Raw genomic sequence first — 15932 nt, 5'->3', positions numbered from 1 at the left:
GAATTATACAGAAACTATTTCCTCTCCCCCTTCCTCCCTTCCCACCTTTCTTTCCAGTTCCTGCTTTCCTCATCTCTCTAAGCCTCATCATTCCATGATCAATTTTTTTTTTGGAGTTGATAAGATAAAGCATAGCTCCTATTGCTTTTAATTTGGCCAGGCAGTTAATGACACTGATATTTGGTTTTAAATTGGTAAAGGGTCTTTAATTATCAACACTTTTTAAATTAAAGTCAGAATAATCGGATTCATAACTATGTTAATTCATTTATATCTTGTAATGTTTGTTGAGGTGGTGGATATGACTGTCTTATGGTGGTTTGTTGCTGGGATAATATTACCAAGTGAAGAGACTTTTTCTGCTTCCAGACCATTATGCTGAGGTTCTACAGTGCAAGGTGAAGTGTGAACCTGATTTAACACCTGTTGTTGGAGGCTTTCTTGTGGAGAAGTTCCTGGCTACAATGTACCACTACTTGCAGTTTGCTTATTATAAACGTGAGTAAACTGGGTTTGAGGGGCAGTACTGATTTTAAAAAAATAGTGAACTGTAAACTTTCTCTCGATCCCATGCTGCAGGACAGTCAGTCTGTAATGAGCTTGTAGAAGGATAATTAAATAACAGTGGAAGGGCTGCCTTGAACAAAACCAGGGAAAGCTGATGGAAATGATCACATCTTTCAGTAACATTCTGAGATTTCTCAGGTACAAACTTCCTGTAGGTCTGGGATGTGGGAAGCGAAGAGACTCACCTTTAGATCTATGTGTGGATGAAATGCCTCAATTCTTCACACACAGTTAACTTACTGAGTGTGCATCCTGCTATTGCCTGAAAGAGTCATTGTGAAATGGATGATCCATAGGGATGAGTAACTAACTATCTGCCCACTGGGAAATCAGTGACCAACTCTTGCTGGGAGATGGGGTGATTACCTACCCTTTGGGTGATGCCACTTAATTTCTAATGTATAAGGCAGAGGTTGAGTTGTTTGCAACAGCACTATCCCAGATTTCACACTCCCAGCATTAAATGCTAACCCGACCACAGTTTACTCAAGGATTGGGCCCAATGCTCCAAAAAGTCTGTTGGAGCTAGTATGTTGGTTATGCTCTGATGTATCCTCCTTGGAAAGTGCAAGTAGATTATAGCTGGGTGTGGCATAGGAACAATGATAACTCTGCAGTCCCTCTAGTGGAAATGTTACCTTGACTTTTTTTTCCTACTGATATCTTGCAGTCAACAACATGAAGAATGCAGCCCCGTGTGTGGCAACCTACCTATTGTTTGATCCAGAGGATTCGGTGATGAAGCAGAATTTGGTTTACTACCAGTACCACAGGGAGAAGTGGGGCTTGACTGATGAAGATTTTGCACCTAGGCCAGTATGTAGCCAGAGGGTTCTGTGGGGAATTTGGCGGGGTGGGCGGGGGGTGGATAGGGTAGGAATCAAAAGGGATGGAATTTTTTTGTTGGTTTGTGGATATAGAAGTGTTGGGCAGAGATCCCAGCACCCACTCAGTCAAACTTTACAATTGCCCTCCCTGTCCAACAACAGCTCCTCTAAACCTCACCTTCAACAGCTCCCCTCCCTGCCCTTCACAGCTTCTACCCCATCCCTAACTTTCACAGCTTCTATTCCTGCCACCACCCTTCAGAGCTCACATACTTGTCTCTGCCATTCAGCAGCTGCATAAAACAAAACTGGCACCAAGGTTCTTCCACACCACCTTGTGTCTCAGGCGTCTCACCTGGCAACTGAGCCTTCATCTGGTAAAGCGAGGGAATCGGTAGAGTACCAGGAAATTGGAAGGGAAATTCTTCATCAGCTCCATTGGATGAGGGGAGTTCCTCCAAGAGAACTTTGGCCTCAGTAACTACTGTTCAACCCCTAGTTCCTTGGGTGAGTCGGGACCAGATCTCACCTGAGATAAATGAGAAGATCATGCAATCCAAATGAAGGGCCTTGACCCAAAGCATGGACTGTGCATTTCACTGCTCCAGTGCCCACTGCTCTCTGACCTAGTCCAGACCTGGGGATTTCTCTGTCCCCAACACCATTGTAACAAGTTGCCCTCATCTAGTAAACAGCACTTAAGCTTTTTCCCCTGATGTGTTATGTCCCAGTGCTGGTGGTCTACACTCTGAATTGGTTAGTGTCTATCCTTCACCTACTGTTTCAAGCCCCATCATTGCCAGTTGCCATAAATAGACACAATATCTAACCAAAGGAACCAGCTTTAAAGAGGATAATCATTCCTGTGCAGTCTGCACCCTTTTGATCTATCAGTCCGTATCTCCCCGACATGATGAAACTTCGACTCAAGCTGATGTGCGCTCTTAGGAGCTAGTGATTTGAAAATCAGCACATGGTCTGCAGGTACAGAAGGCACGTGCCCATGCAATCCGTTTGTGTTTGGAAACAGGTAACAAAACCATTAGTTGCTGTGATGGTGGGATTTCAGAGAGGGCAGTACAAGGCAGGCCTAGAGAGGAGACTGAATGTGGGAGGAGATTTGGAAGGGTGGATAGAGAAGGATAGTAGTGATTGATAAACAAGAGGGAGATGGTGGGGAGAAAAAGTATTGTGCATCTTTATGTACACCATAGGATGTGCTTTAACACAGTGATGTCATATCCCATCACAATATCAATGAATTATTTCAGGAGTGTGGTGACTGCTCTTGTTGGGATTGACCAATGCATGGATATTTAGTCATTGAACAAATATACCAGCTCTTAAATGATCTTTCACTGTGGTTAATTTCCAGGAAGCTTTGCGATATTACAACCAAACAAAATTTCAGCTTCAGATGCACGAGTTTGCCCAGCAACATCTAATGGATGATGATGAGGTGAGTGGAGTCCACTCTGTGTTGAACCATGCAATCTCTATTGGCCATCAGTGGAGAAAGTGGTAAAGCAGAAAACACGTTCCACAGAAACGAAATCTCTTCACTGTACTTCAGTGCATGGGACAATGATAAACTGTTTCCCAGTGATACCGCAAGCCGTGGTGATCAGGTAGGCATTGGAGTCAAAAGTAAAAGTATTCTGCAAAGTCTGGGATCTTGGTGTATCCACATCTGGACAGGTATGATTTTAACCTCACTCTGTGAGATAGACACATTTATTACTAGCGGCAGTGAAATCTCAGGAGCAATGGGTATTATCCTGTGGACAACTCCCGTGGATATGGATTACATTGAACACTAAACATTCTAGTGCATGATTCACACAAAGTTAATAGGCAGATCCATCAAGTAGTGAAGAAGGCAAATGGTGTTTTGGCCTTTATTGCAAAAGGTGTGGAGTTTTGTTGTAATTGTACAGGGTGTTAGTGAGTTCTTGTCGGAATATTGTGTATGGTTTTAATTCCCTTACCTAAAACAAAATCAGAGAAACATTGGAGGACATCCAAAGGAGGTTTACCAGGCAAATTCCTGGGCTGAGAAGGTTGTCCTATCAAGAGAAGCTAAACGGGTTTACAGTCATATTTAGAACAGAATATGGGGTGATTTTATTGAACATCTCACATCTTGAGGGGAGCATGGCAGGGTAAGTATTGAAATGTTTATGTTGGGAGAGTTTTGAGAATGAATAAAATTTCAAGGTAAGGACTCATTTAAAACAAAGGTATGTCAAAATTTCTTCTCCAGAAGTGTGGGGAATCTCTCAGATTTGTGGAAGGCAGTTCATTAACTGTATTTAAAGTAGAGGTAGATAACTTTTAAAATAGGGGATCATAGGCTATGGGGATCTGGCAGAGAAGAGGTGATGAGATCTGAAATAGATCAGGCATAATTTTATTGAATGATGGGGCAGGGGCTTGCTTGAGGAGCCAAGTGGCCTATATTTACTGTTAGGATCATTGCTGGGTATCAGTGTTCAGTCTGTGCTCCGAGCCCCTTAAGTTTAGGAGGTAGTTTGGCAGAGTTAGGAGCTGAGATGTGAGATCGTCCCTGTCCGCTCATTTCCTGCTGGCTACTCCCAGGAACTATGCCAACTCTGGAACCAGGAGTGGAAGAACCTGGGGAATCACACAGGACAAAGACCCATAAAATGGTCAGCTTTGAACAGGCAGATTTTAAATTGCCCTGTGCGAGTTGATGTAGATAATTCATTATTTCAAGAAATGATTCAACTAGCATACATGTTGTCCATAAGCCTGGACCAGTAATCCAAGGAAGTGAGATCAAATCAGTTAATTAAATAGTCTGGAACTATTTCGTTTTCAAAATGGTCTTCAGGAGGGTCCACAAAAATACTGAACTGCGGTAAAACTTCCTTGGATCATTAGGTCCTTTGGGAGGGAATATGCTGCCCTTACTGAGCCTGGCCTTTAGTTGATTCCCAAAACACTAGAGTGCACTTGCGATTTTCTTCTTACAGTAAATTCAGTACTTAACTGGGTGTGCAAACAGAATGGAGAAGTAGAGGCAGAATTATGCCTCTATTGTAGCTACAACATTAGACCCCGCAATAAGCTGGTCTGGGTATTATTTATAATTGTTCATGGTTCAGACTTTATGAGGATGAATTGTTTTTTGAATTCTCTTTTCTTGAGCACCACCGGTAAATGGTGATGAACTGCAGCATGTCATTGACAGAACTCACCTGCAGGGGGTGATAGACACCACATTTTGGAAGTTTTCCTGATTCTAAGTCCTTGGTGCTTCCAAACTTACTGCGTGCAAAGCTTCTAAGTTTATGCTGCTTATAAGTTCATCATTCTGATCCAGGTTTGTCTGTGGCTAAAAGACAGCAATTCATGCATGTGAAGCTTTGTTTAAAACAGGTTTTATATTTTGGTTTCTCGTAAGGGACAGGAGGATATGACTAAGTGAGGCAGGTAGGTGGGGGGAATGGAGCCTCAGCCCTCGAGCTTCTCTAACAGATCTGAGATTCTTGTACAGACAATTGTGGGGGCTGTAGGAAGGATGAGCAACCTAACCTGCATGACGTCATGGTTTAGGGAGACATTTAAAGAGAAGAGAAATATAGTTGTAATAGGGGATAATATATCTAGGGCATTAGACACAATTCTCCATTGCAAGGATCGAGAGACCTGAAAGTTGTATTGACTGCCTGATGTCCAGGTTCAGGACATATCATCTGACCTGCAGAGGAATTTGGAGTTGGAAGGAAAGGATCCAGTTGTTGTGGTCCATGTGCGGACATAGATAGAACAAGGACAGAGGTTCTGTTGAAGAAATTTGAATAGTTTGGGATAGAATTAGAAAGCAGAACCAAAAAGTAAGTAATTTCTGAGTAAAGGTGACTATATAGGAGAAGGCCAAAGTAGATTGGAAGGGGACCTAGCAGGGATGATGGTAGCATAAAAACAAAAGAGAGGGCAGAATTGCAAATGTTACAATATTGCAAAAGTTAGCGGGAAGGTAGAAGATTGGGATACCTTTGAAAAACAACAGAAGGCAACCAAAAACCAATAAAGGGAGAAAAGATGAAATATGAAGCATGATAGAATGGGAGGGGTGGAATTACTAGCAAGTAAAATGACATAGCAGTGCTCAGTCAGGACAGACTGGAGAGTTCCTGTACTGAAGTTTTATAGGTAGAACTGAGAAATAAGAGAAGTTTGATCATGTGAATAGGATTATGTTATAGATCACTCAAAAGTCTGTGATTTCTTAATCAGTACATAGAAAGACCAACTAGAGAGAGTGCAATACTAGATCTCCTATTAAGGAATGAGACAGAAATTTGTGTAGAGGAACACTTTGCATTTATTGAGCATGATGCCTTTAGTTTTGAGGTAATCATGGAGACGGATCAGTCTAGTCCTTGAGTTGAGAATTAAAATTGGAGAAAGGCCAATTTTGACAGTATCAGAAAGGATCTGGCAAGTGTGGATTGGGACAGGTGGTTTTCTGACAAACGTTTACTTGGTAAGTGAGTGGTCTTCCAAGGTGAAATTTTGAGAGTACAGAGTTCATATGTTCCTGTCAAAATAAAAGGCAAGGATAACAGGTTAGGAGCTTTGGTTTTTGAGAGATATTGAGGTCCTAGTTAAGAAAAAGAAGGAGGTGCATTATAAGTACAGGCAGGCAGGAACAAATGAGGTACTTGAGGTGTATAAGAAATGCAAGAGAACATTTAAGAAGGAAATTAGGAGGGCTTAAAGAAGACATGAGGTTGCTCAAGCAGACAAGGTGAAGGAGAATTATGAGGATTTCTACAGGTACCTATATAAAGACCAAAAATGGTCCTCTGGAAGATCAGAGTGGTAATCTGTGCATGGAGTCGAAAGAGTTGGGGGAGATCTTAAATGGATTTTTTGCAGATGTATTGACTCGGGAGATGGACATAGAGTCTATAGATATGAGGCAATACAGTACAAAGGCATGGACCCTGTACAGATTACAGGGGAAGAGGTGTTTGCTGTCTTGAAGCAAATTAGTGTGAATCAATCCCCAGGTCCTGACAAGGTGTCCCCTTTGACCCTGTGAGAGGCTAGTGCAGAAATTGCAGGGGCCTGAGCAAACATATTTAAAACATCTTTAGTCAAAGGTGAGGTGCTGGGGGATTGGAGGATAGGTAATGTTATTCTGTTGTTTAACAAAGGCTCTAATAATTAACCAGGAAATTCTAGGCCAGTGAGGCTGACATCATTAGCGGGAAAGTTATTGGAAGGTATTCTAAGGGACTGGATACATGTATTTGGATAGACAGGGATTGATTAAGGATAGTTAACATGGATTTATGTGTGATGTCGTGTCTAACCAATCTTAGACTTTTTCAAGGAAGTTACAAGGAAATTAGATGAAGGCAAGGCAGTGGATTGTGTGTACATAGATTTTATCAAGGCCTTTGACAAGGTCCCGCATGGGATTTTGGTTCAGTTGCTTGCCGTTTAAGATCAGGTAGTAAACTGGATTAGACATTGGCTTTGAGGGAGAAGCTAGAGAGTGGTAGAAACTGATTGCCTCTCTGACTGGAGGCTTGTGACTACAGCCACAGGGTTCGGTGCTGGGTCCATTCTTGTTTGTCATCTGTAGCTATAATCAGGGTAATAATGTGGGAAACCAGATCTGCAAATTTGTGGATAACACCAAGATTGGGGGTATAGTGGACAGTGAGGAAGATTATCAGAACTTGCAATAGGATTTGGATCAGCTGGAATAATGGGCTGAAAAATGATAGATGGAGTTTAATGTAGACAAGTGTGAGATGTTGCACTTTGGGAGAACCAACCAGGGTAGGTGCTACATGGTGAGTGGTGGGGTACTGAGGATTGCAGTAGAACAGACGGATCTGGGAATACAGATCCATAGCACATGTAGATAGGTTCGCAAAGAAAGCTTTTAGCACATTGGCTTTCATACATAAATCAATGTATTGAGCACAGGAGATGGGATGTTATGCTGAAATGGTAAAAGACAATGGTAAGGCCTAATTTGGTGTATTGTGTCCGGTTTTGGTCACCTCCCTACAGGAAGGATGTAAACAAGATTGAAAGAGTGCAGAGAAACTTTACAAGCATGTTGCCAGGACTTGAGGACCTGAGTTATAGGGAAAGGTTGAATAGGTTAGGACTTTAATCCCTAGAATGTAGAAGCTTGGGGGAGATTTAATAGAGGTATACAGAATTATGAGGGGTATAGATAGGGTAAACACAAGCAGACTTTTTCCACTGAGCTTGGGTGAAACTACAACTAGAGGTCATGGGTTAATGATGAAAGGTGAAATGTTTCAGGGGAACATGAGGGGCAACTTATTCACTCAGAAGGTGGTGAGAGAGTCTAACAAGCTGACTGAAGAAGTGGTGGATTTGGGGTCAATTTCAAAACTTAAGAGAAATTTGGGTAGCTACATAGATGGGAGGGGTAAGGGGGGCTCTGGTCCGGGTGCAGGTCGATGGGACTAGGCAGATTAATGGTTCAGCATGGACCAGATGGGCCACAAGGCTTGTTTCGATGTTGTAACATTCTATGGATCTATAGCTCTGAAGATAAGCTAGCTAGTAATGTAAAAGAGGGCACCAATTGTTTTTTCAGTTATTTAAAGAGAAAGGCAAGAATGGACGTTGGACTTCTGGAAAATGACACTAGGGAAGCAGTAATGGGGAACAAATAAATGGCTGATGAATTGGTGTTTTGCATCGTTCCTCACTGTGGAAGACACCAGTAGTATGCCATAAATACAACTGAGTGCGGAGGGGGCAAAAATGAATGTAGTTGCTATTACTGAGAAGATGCTTGGGAAGCTGAAGAATTTGAAGGCAAGTGTCACTTGAGCCAGATGGACTACACCAGGGTTCCGAAAGAGGCGGCTGAAACGATCGTGGAGACATCAGTGGTGGTCTTTAAATAATCACTAGTGTTAGCGATGGTTCCAGAGGACTGGAAAATTGCAAATGTCACTCCACTCTTTAAGAAAGGAAAGAGACAGAAGACAGGAAAGTATCGGTGGATTATCAACATGTACAACACGCTGGAGGAACTCAGCAGTGTTTTGAGCCGAGATCCTTCATCAGGACTGAAGAGGGAGGGGGACAGGGGCCCTATAAAGAAAGGGGGAGGGGGGAAGGAGAAAGCTGGTGGGTGTCAGGTGAAAAACCAATCAGAGGAAAGATCAAAGGGTAGGGGAGGGGATAGGCAGGAAAGGTGAAGAAGGAATGTAAGGTGAAAGCACTGTGTAGTAGAAGAAGGCAGAATCATGAGAGAGGTGATAGGCAGCTGGAGGAGGAGGAGGCAGAGTGAAACTGGGATGGGCGAAGAGAGAGGGAGGGAATTACCGGAAGTTGGAGAATTCAGTGTTCATGCCAAGGGGCTGGAGACTACCCAGACGGTATATGAGATGTTGCTCCTCCAACCTAAGTTTGGCCTCATCATGGCAGTAGAGGAGGCCGTGTATGGACATATCCAAATGAGAATGTAAAGCAGAGTTGAAATCGGTGGCAACTGGGAGATCCTGTCTGTTGTGGCAGACGGAGCAGAGGTGCTCGACGAAGCAGTCCCCCAATCTGCGTCGGGTCTCGCTGATGTAGAGGAGGCTGTACCGGGAGCACCGGATGCAATAGATGACCCCAACAGACTCACAAGTGAAGTGTTGCCTCACCTGGAAGGACTCTTTGGGGCCCTGAATGGTGGTAAGAGAGGAGGTGTAGGGACAGGTGTAGCAATTATGCTTGCAGGGATAAGTACCAGGCGGGAGATCTGTGGGGAGGGACGTGTGGACCAGGGATTCACAGAGGGAACGATCCCTGCGGAAAGCGGAGGGGGTAGAGAGGGAAAGATGTCCTTCATGGTGGGGTCCTGTTGAAGGTGGCAGAAGTTGCGGAGGATAATATGCTGGATCCAGAGGCTGGTGGGGTGGTAGGTGAGGACAAGGGGAACTTGGTCCCTTTTGTGACGGGAGGATGCGGTGAGGGCCAAAGTGCGGGAAATGGAGGAGTGCGGGTGAGGGCATCATTGATGACGGCAGAAGGGAAACCACAATCCTTAAAGAAAGAGGACAATTGAATTCTCCAACGTCTGGTAATTCCCTCCCTCTCCTTTCACCCATCCCAGTTTCACTCTGCCTCCTCCTCCAGCTGCCTATCACCTCTTTCATGATTCTGCCTTCTTCTACTACATAGTGCTTTCACCTTACATTCCTTCTTCACCTTTCCTGCCTATCCCCTCCCTGCTTCCCCTCCCCCACCCCTTGATCTTTCCTCTGATTGGTTTTTAACCTGACACCCACCAGCCTTCTCCTTCCCCCCCTCCCCCCACCTTTATAGGGCCTCTGCCCCCTCCCTCTTCAGTCCTGATGAAGGGTCTCGGTCCAAGACGTTGACTGCTCATTTCCACGGATGCTGCCTGGCCTGCTGAGTTCCTCCAGCGTGTTGTACATATTGATTTGACCCCAGCATCTGCAGTATACTTTGTGTTTATTATAGGTGAGTTAGTCTGACTTCAGTGGTTGGTAATATTGTAGTCAGTTATTAAGGATGAGTTTTGGGATATTTGTGCTTGGAAGCGCATGATAAACTAGGCCAAGGTCAAGGGAGACCTTGCTTGACAAATCCATTGGGATTCTGAGGAAGTAACAGGCAGGATAGACAGAGGGAATATTGTCTACTGGGTTTTCAGAAGGCTTTTGACAAGGTGCTGCATTTGAGCCCACTGAACAAGAGCCCACAGGAAAGGTACTAGCATGGTAGAATATTTGCTGACTGGCTAGAGGCAAAGAGAGGGAGTAAAGGAACCTTTTCCTGGTTGACTCCCATGACTATTAATGTTCCTCAGTGGTTGGTGTTAGACATGTCAATGATTTGGGTGATCGAATTGATGGATTTGTGACCAGGTTTGCGGATAATACAAAGATAAGTGGAAGGGCAGCCAGTGTTGAGGAAGGAGAGCCAGCAGGAGGATTTCGACAGATTAGGAGAACGGGCAAAGAAGTGGTAGATGGAATATAGTGGTGGAAAGTGTATGGTCATGCACTTTAGTAGAAGGAATAAAGGCCACAGACTGTTTTTGAAATGGGGAGAGAATTCATAAATCAGAAGTGCAAAGGCACGTGGGAGACCTAGTGCAGGGTTCCCTAACTTCCTGGTTGAGTAGGTAGTAAGGAAGGCAAATGCATTTTGAGAGAGTGAGAAAATAAAAGCAAGTACGTAATACTGAGGCTTCATGTGGCATTGGTATGACTACATCTGGAGTATTCTGAGCTGTTTTAGGCCCCCTATCTAAGGAAGAATGTGTTTGCATTGGAGAAGTTACAGAGGAGAATCACAAGAATGATCCTAGGGGTGAAAGGGTTAACATATGAGGACTGTTTGATGGCTCTAGGCCAGTACTCACTGGAATTTAGAAGGACGGCAGGGATCTCATTGAAACCTACTGAATATTGAAAGGTGTGGTTAGGATGGATGTGGAGAGGTTATTTCCAGTTGTGGGAGAGTCTAGGACTAGAGGATTCAGCCTCAGAATAAAAGGACATCACTTTTAGGCAGAGATGAGGAAGAATTTCTTTAGCCAGAGGGTGGTGAATCTGTGGAATTCATTGCCACAAATGGTTGTGGAGGCCAAATCATTGGGTATATTTAAAGCAGCAGTTGATACTTTCTTGATTAGTAAGCCTGTCAAAGGTTACAGGGAGAAGGGTGGAGGGGTTAAGGGAGATAACAAATCAGTCATGATAGAATGGTAGTTCATACTCGATGGACTGAATGGTGTTCTGCTCCTGTATCATGCAAATCTGTGGAATTTGTTGCTATGGAGGCCAAATCATTTATGTATTTAAGGCAAAGATTGATAAGGTTTTGATTGGTAAGAGGAGAGGGTGGGAGAATGGGACGGAAAAATATCAACCATGGTTGATTGCCAGAGCAGACTCGATGTACCAAATGGCCTAATTCTGCTCTTATGTCTTGTAATCTAATATTGAACCAGACATTCTAAGTTTCGAAGAGTTTAGCTTCCAAAGACCCTACTTACCGTAGATTCCGGATTATAAGCCGCTACTTTTTTCCCACATTTTGAACAGCTTTGAACTCTGCGGCCTATAATCCAGAGCGGCTAATACATGGTTTTTTTTCATGCCGCCTCGTAAACATTTTGCCTCGTAACAGTAGATCAATAAAATTGATGAGTAGTTCACAGAGGTCCAATGAAATTGTACGATAAATCAAGCGCACTTTCACAATTAAATTATTGTAAATCAGTCATTTGTACTCACCCTCATCAACATGGAAAATACTCGAAGAAAAGCAAGACCCTAGCGCGTCAGACCCGATTAGACCCGATCGCGTTACGCAAGCGCGTCAGACCCGATTAGACCCGATCGCGTTACGCAAGCGCGTCAGACTCGAGCGCATCAGACCCGATTAGACCCGATCGCGTTACGCAAGCGCATCAGACTCGAGCGCATTAGACCCGATCGCGTTACGCAAGCGCGTCAGACCCGATTAGACCCGATTGCGTTACGCAAGCGCGTCAGACCCGATTAGACCCGATCGCGTTATGCAAGCGCGTCAGACCCGAGCGAAAACGCTGCTTTTAAGTTAAAGTCGATCAATAACTTTTCCTGGTAGGCTGCAGTATATATATTTTTACCAGTCGCTAGGAGATATTGGAATGTTGTTCGTGCTGTTCAGTAAAAAAGTATATGCAACGTAATTTGTGTTACCGATACGTATGTATATTTAAAAGTAGTGGTGCGGCCTAAAATCCGGTGCGGCCTTTACAATTAAAAAATTGATTTTATTTCTAAAATTAGAGCCTGCGGCTTTTAATCAGGTGCGCTCTGTAGTCCGGAATCTACGGTATTTGTTTTTGTATTTTGTGTGCTTGTGCTCTGTTGGTGTGGATGTGTGCTTGTGCGTGTGAATGAGAGTCTGTGTGGTAGTTGCCTGTCAGGAGCTTCGATTCATTACACTTGCTCTTAAGTGTCACTCCCTCCTCTCCCTACACAGAGGGAATATTCTTAGGGAACACTGTTCAAGAATTTTGCAGTGAATTCCTGATCATTTGTATTGAAACACTAAGTCTTCATAATGAAATGGATGTATTTAAATCATTTACAGAACTTCGTTGGTTCAGAATCAGGTTTAATATCACTGGCATGTGTTGTGAAATATGTTGTTTTTCAGCAGTAGTACATTGCAAAACAAAATACTATAAATTGCAATAATGTACTAAAAATAAATTAAATTAAGTCATGCAAAAAGGAAGCAAAAAAGGTTGTGAGGTTCATTGTCTATTCAGAAATCTGATGGTGGTGGGGAAGAAGCTGTTCCTAAAATGTTCAGCGTGTCTTCAGGCTCTTTATCTCCTCTTTGATGGTAGCAATGAGAAGAAGGCATGTCCTGGCTGGTGGGGGGTCCTGAATGATGGATGCCACTTTTTGAGATATTGCCTTTTGAAGATATCCTTGATGCTGAGGAGGCTAGTGCCCATGATGGAACTGGCTGAGTTTTGCAACTTTCTGCAGCTGTTTCCAATCCTGTGCAGTCACCTCTTCACAGCAGACAGTGATGCAACCAGTTAGAATGCTCTCCACAGTACATCTGTAGAAATTTGCAAGTCTTTGGTTGCATACTAAGTCTCCTCAAACTCCTAATGAAATATAGCCGCTGTCATGCCTTCTTTGTAATTTTATCGATATGTTGGGTCCAGGATAGATCCTCAGAAATGTTGACATCCAGGAATTTGAAACTGCTCACCCTGTCCACTGCTGATCCTTTGATGAGGACTGGTGTGTGTTCCCTCGACTTCCCCTTCCTGAATCCCACAATAAATTCCTTAGTCTTATGTTGAGTGCAAGGTTGTTGTTGCAACACCACCCAACCAGCTGATCTATCTCACTCCTGTTCACCTCCTTGTTACCATCTGAATATCTGTCCATAATGGTTGTGTCATCAGCAAATTTGTAGATGGCATTTGAGCTGTGCCTACCCACGCAGTTGTGGGAGTAGAGAGAGTAGAGCATTGAGCTAAGCATCCTTGAGCAGTGCCAGTATTGATTGTCAGCAGGGAGGAGAGTTTCTTCCCTTTGGTTATATTGACAGAGGTAAGTCTGGGATGTGACCATGCCTGTCATAATGAGAGATAGGGGTCGGGGTGCCTCCTGATTCCCAAGAGAATACTGCATCCTGGGGTCACAAAGATCTCCAAGGGCAGTCATCAAGCCACCTGTTCAAACTAGTGCAATGGGGTTCTCAGCGCCATTTTGTAATGTGTGACACAGGAGTGTTTTTGTTCCTCAACGTAGGCAGCAGCTATGCAGAACTCCTGAAATTACTTCCATAAAGCATGAAAGTTACAATGATTGTGTTTCTAAATTTAACAAACATCATATGCCTGTATATGCAGGGAGAAGTGCTGGAATATATGGACGATCTTCTGGAAGCTTCAGACAGCTGACATGTGCAACAGATCAAAATCCACGGGGAAGGTGAAAAAGTTGCATTACCCTTTTTAATTGCCTCATTATTTCTTCAGTGTTGACCATGACCCTCTGACTTTCTTTCCAAGATGTAACACAGATCTAATGTCTCACACCCCATCCCCTCCCACAACACACATTCCCTCCCTCCACACCACATCCTTGCCCTATTCCCTCCACCCCAACCCTCCTTCCCTATCCTCTCCCCTCCGTCTTCCACCCATTCCGTTCTCAACCACAACCCTGTCTACCCCATCTGCCTGCCTTCACCTCCATACCTTGCACCATACGTTTGACTTGTGAGCCCAGGTCTGGCCAGTGATGCTTTAGTAGTGCGGAAACCAAAGGGCATCATTCCCACTGCCTTCCTCGGAACCACTATGTTGACATAGTGCTCCGTCCTCCTTTTCCCTACTCAGTCTGGGTGATGATTGACAACACTTTTCACACAGTCTGCCTATAATACCTTGAAATGGTATCCTGTGTTTTCTTTCGGCGTAATTAATTGGTTTCACTCAGGGGTGTTGTCCTGGGTCACACTCATGGTCACGTTGTATTTGGTGCTGTAACACTGAGGAGTCACACTACACATCAATTTTGGTCACCAACAGCTACTTATGCTTTTCACCCAGGGAGACCCTTGGGAGTAGGATCACGGTGAAACCTGTTATGGGAATGGGAATCATCAAGTGTCAAAATAGAAGATATTGAAATTTGTCAGAATCTCAAACAGCAAAGGGGAAATCTGCAAGTTATTGGAGCAAGTTTGAAATAGATCTGAAAGAACTGTTGAACGTTGATGTACGGAGAGCTTAAACCTGACTCTTGTTTCATTCGCTGTCTCAAGCTCCTACTAGCTAGCGTACCTCAATGCCAGGGAAAACATTGACTCATTTATTAATATTTGAACATAGACCCTTGATGCCGTTTTAGCAAGTCAGTGTGAAAAACCCAGAACCAATCTTTCACTGCAGCTGCCTGGGCTGGACACTTGGTTGTGAGCCATACCTCAAACAGCAGTTCCTTTTACATGTTTGGCCTGTGGTTTGAATAACCCAGTGAAGCACTCCCTTTAAGTCTTTACACTCACTGAATGATCAATTGTTGCTTTGATAGCCTACATAATCTACAATATTTATAGCTCTGAAGTTGTTTTCTTTAGGAAAATCTAAATCAGATGTCATTGCAAATGATGAGAAGGTGTGTGTTGCTGGGGACACAATGCAAACCTTTGTTGGTCACTTTCAACCTCTTCTACCAAAAATATCCCACAAAGGTTGCCCTGAAATTCTTTCCATGTTTACACCAAGCAGCAAACTGTCTTTTCACATACAACCCAAACGGGCTGAACAAAGAGACACAAGGTATATTTAACTTTTTGGATTTATTTTTGAAAATTAAAAGCATTTTGTCAGATAAAGTTTAACAAAGGTTACTCACTTGCTATTTGAGTAAATTATCTCTTGTGCCCCAACACAATCCCGAATCTCTGCTTGTTAGCCCAGCCAATGCAGAGTGTGCCACAGTATCTTACAGAGAATCCTGGTTTTCATGATTACACAAATGTAACATTATTAATCTTTATACACTACAGCCATTGTGTTCAAAATTTAAAAGATGTTTTAAGAACTGTACAACCAAGTTGGTGCCTTAAGCCTAATAAAAAACATTTTTATCTTGCTTAAAAGATTATATTTATTTATTTCTGTATGCAGCCTCATATAAGCCGACGACACTTTACACATGGAAAAATCATTGCCTTGAAATTTTTCAGAGCAGAGTGTAATGTCATTGAACAAAGATGTGTGTATACAAAATGTAGTGCTGGAAAATCTATCAAAGGCCAGTAAATGTTTCGTGTGGCTGGAATATAGTGGCTTGAAACCCCATCTATCTCCGGCATTCGGTAAGGAAACCTTCACTTAATATGATCCTGTGTGTCAGACACAATGAATGATCTTGTTGCCTTTGGTTTTTGAAGGAAAGATTGATAGTTACTGTGGTGTTAACTAAACCCTGCAAGCCAATTAAATTTCTT

At 43.3% G+C, this 15932-nt stretch overlaps 1 protein-coding gene across 2 annotated transcripts in view; it reads left to right on the top strand.

Moving 5' to 3' along the window:
* The window catches only part of crtap (cartilage associated protein), a 35128-nt gene extending 19546 nt beyond the window's left edge, over nt 1-15582 (top strand). The window contains exons 4-8 of one of the 2 annotated variants that reach the window (XM_073049750.1): nt 370-498; nt 1238-1383; nt 2770-2853; nt 13822-13903; nt 14527-15582. In XM_073049750.1, coding sequence (XP_072905851.1) covers nt 370-498; nt 1238-1383; nt 2770-2853; nt 13822-13872 — 410 coding nt within the window. In that variant the 3' untranslated portion in view covers nt 13873-13903; nt 14527-15582. Of the gene's footprint in view, nt 1-369; nt 499-1237; nt 1384-2769; nt 2854-13821 lie in introns of both variants that reach the window. The other variant, XM_073049740.1, reaches the window with a different exon arrangement.
* Nucleotides 15583-15932: the final 350 nt, after the last annotated feature.

The sequence above is a fragment of the Hemitrygon akajei genome, chromosome 1 (assembly GCF_048418815.1).
Source record: "Hemitrygon akajei chromosome 1, sHemAka1.3, whole genome shotgun sequence".
In the NCBI taxonomy this organism is placed as follows: domain Eukaryota; kingdom Metazoa; phylum Chordata; class Chondrichthyes; order Myliobatiformes; family Dasyatidae; genus Hemitrygon; species Hemitrygon akajei.
Note: the sequence above shows the minus strand (reverse complement) of the source record. Positions and strands in the feature narration are given on the sequence as shown.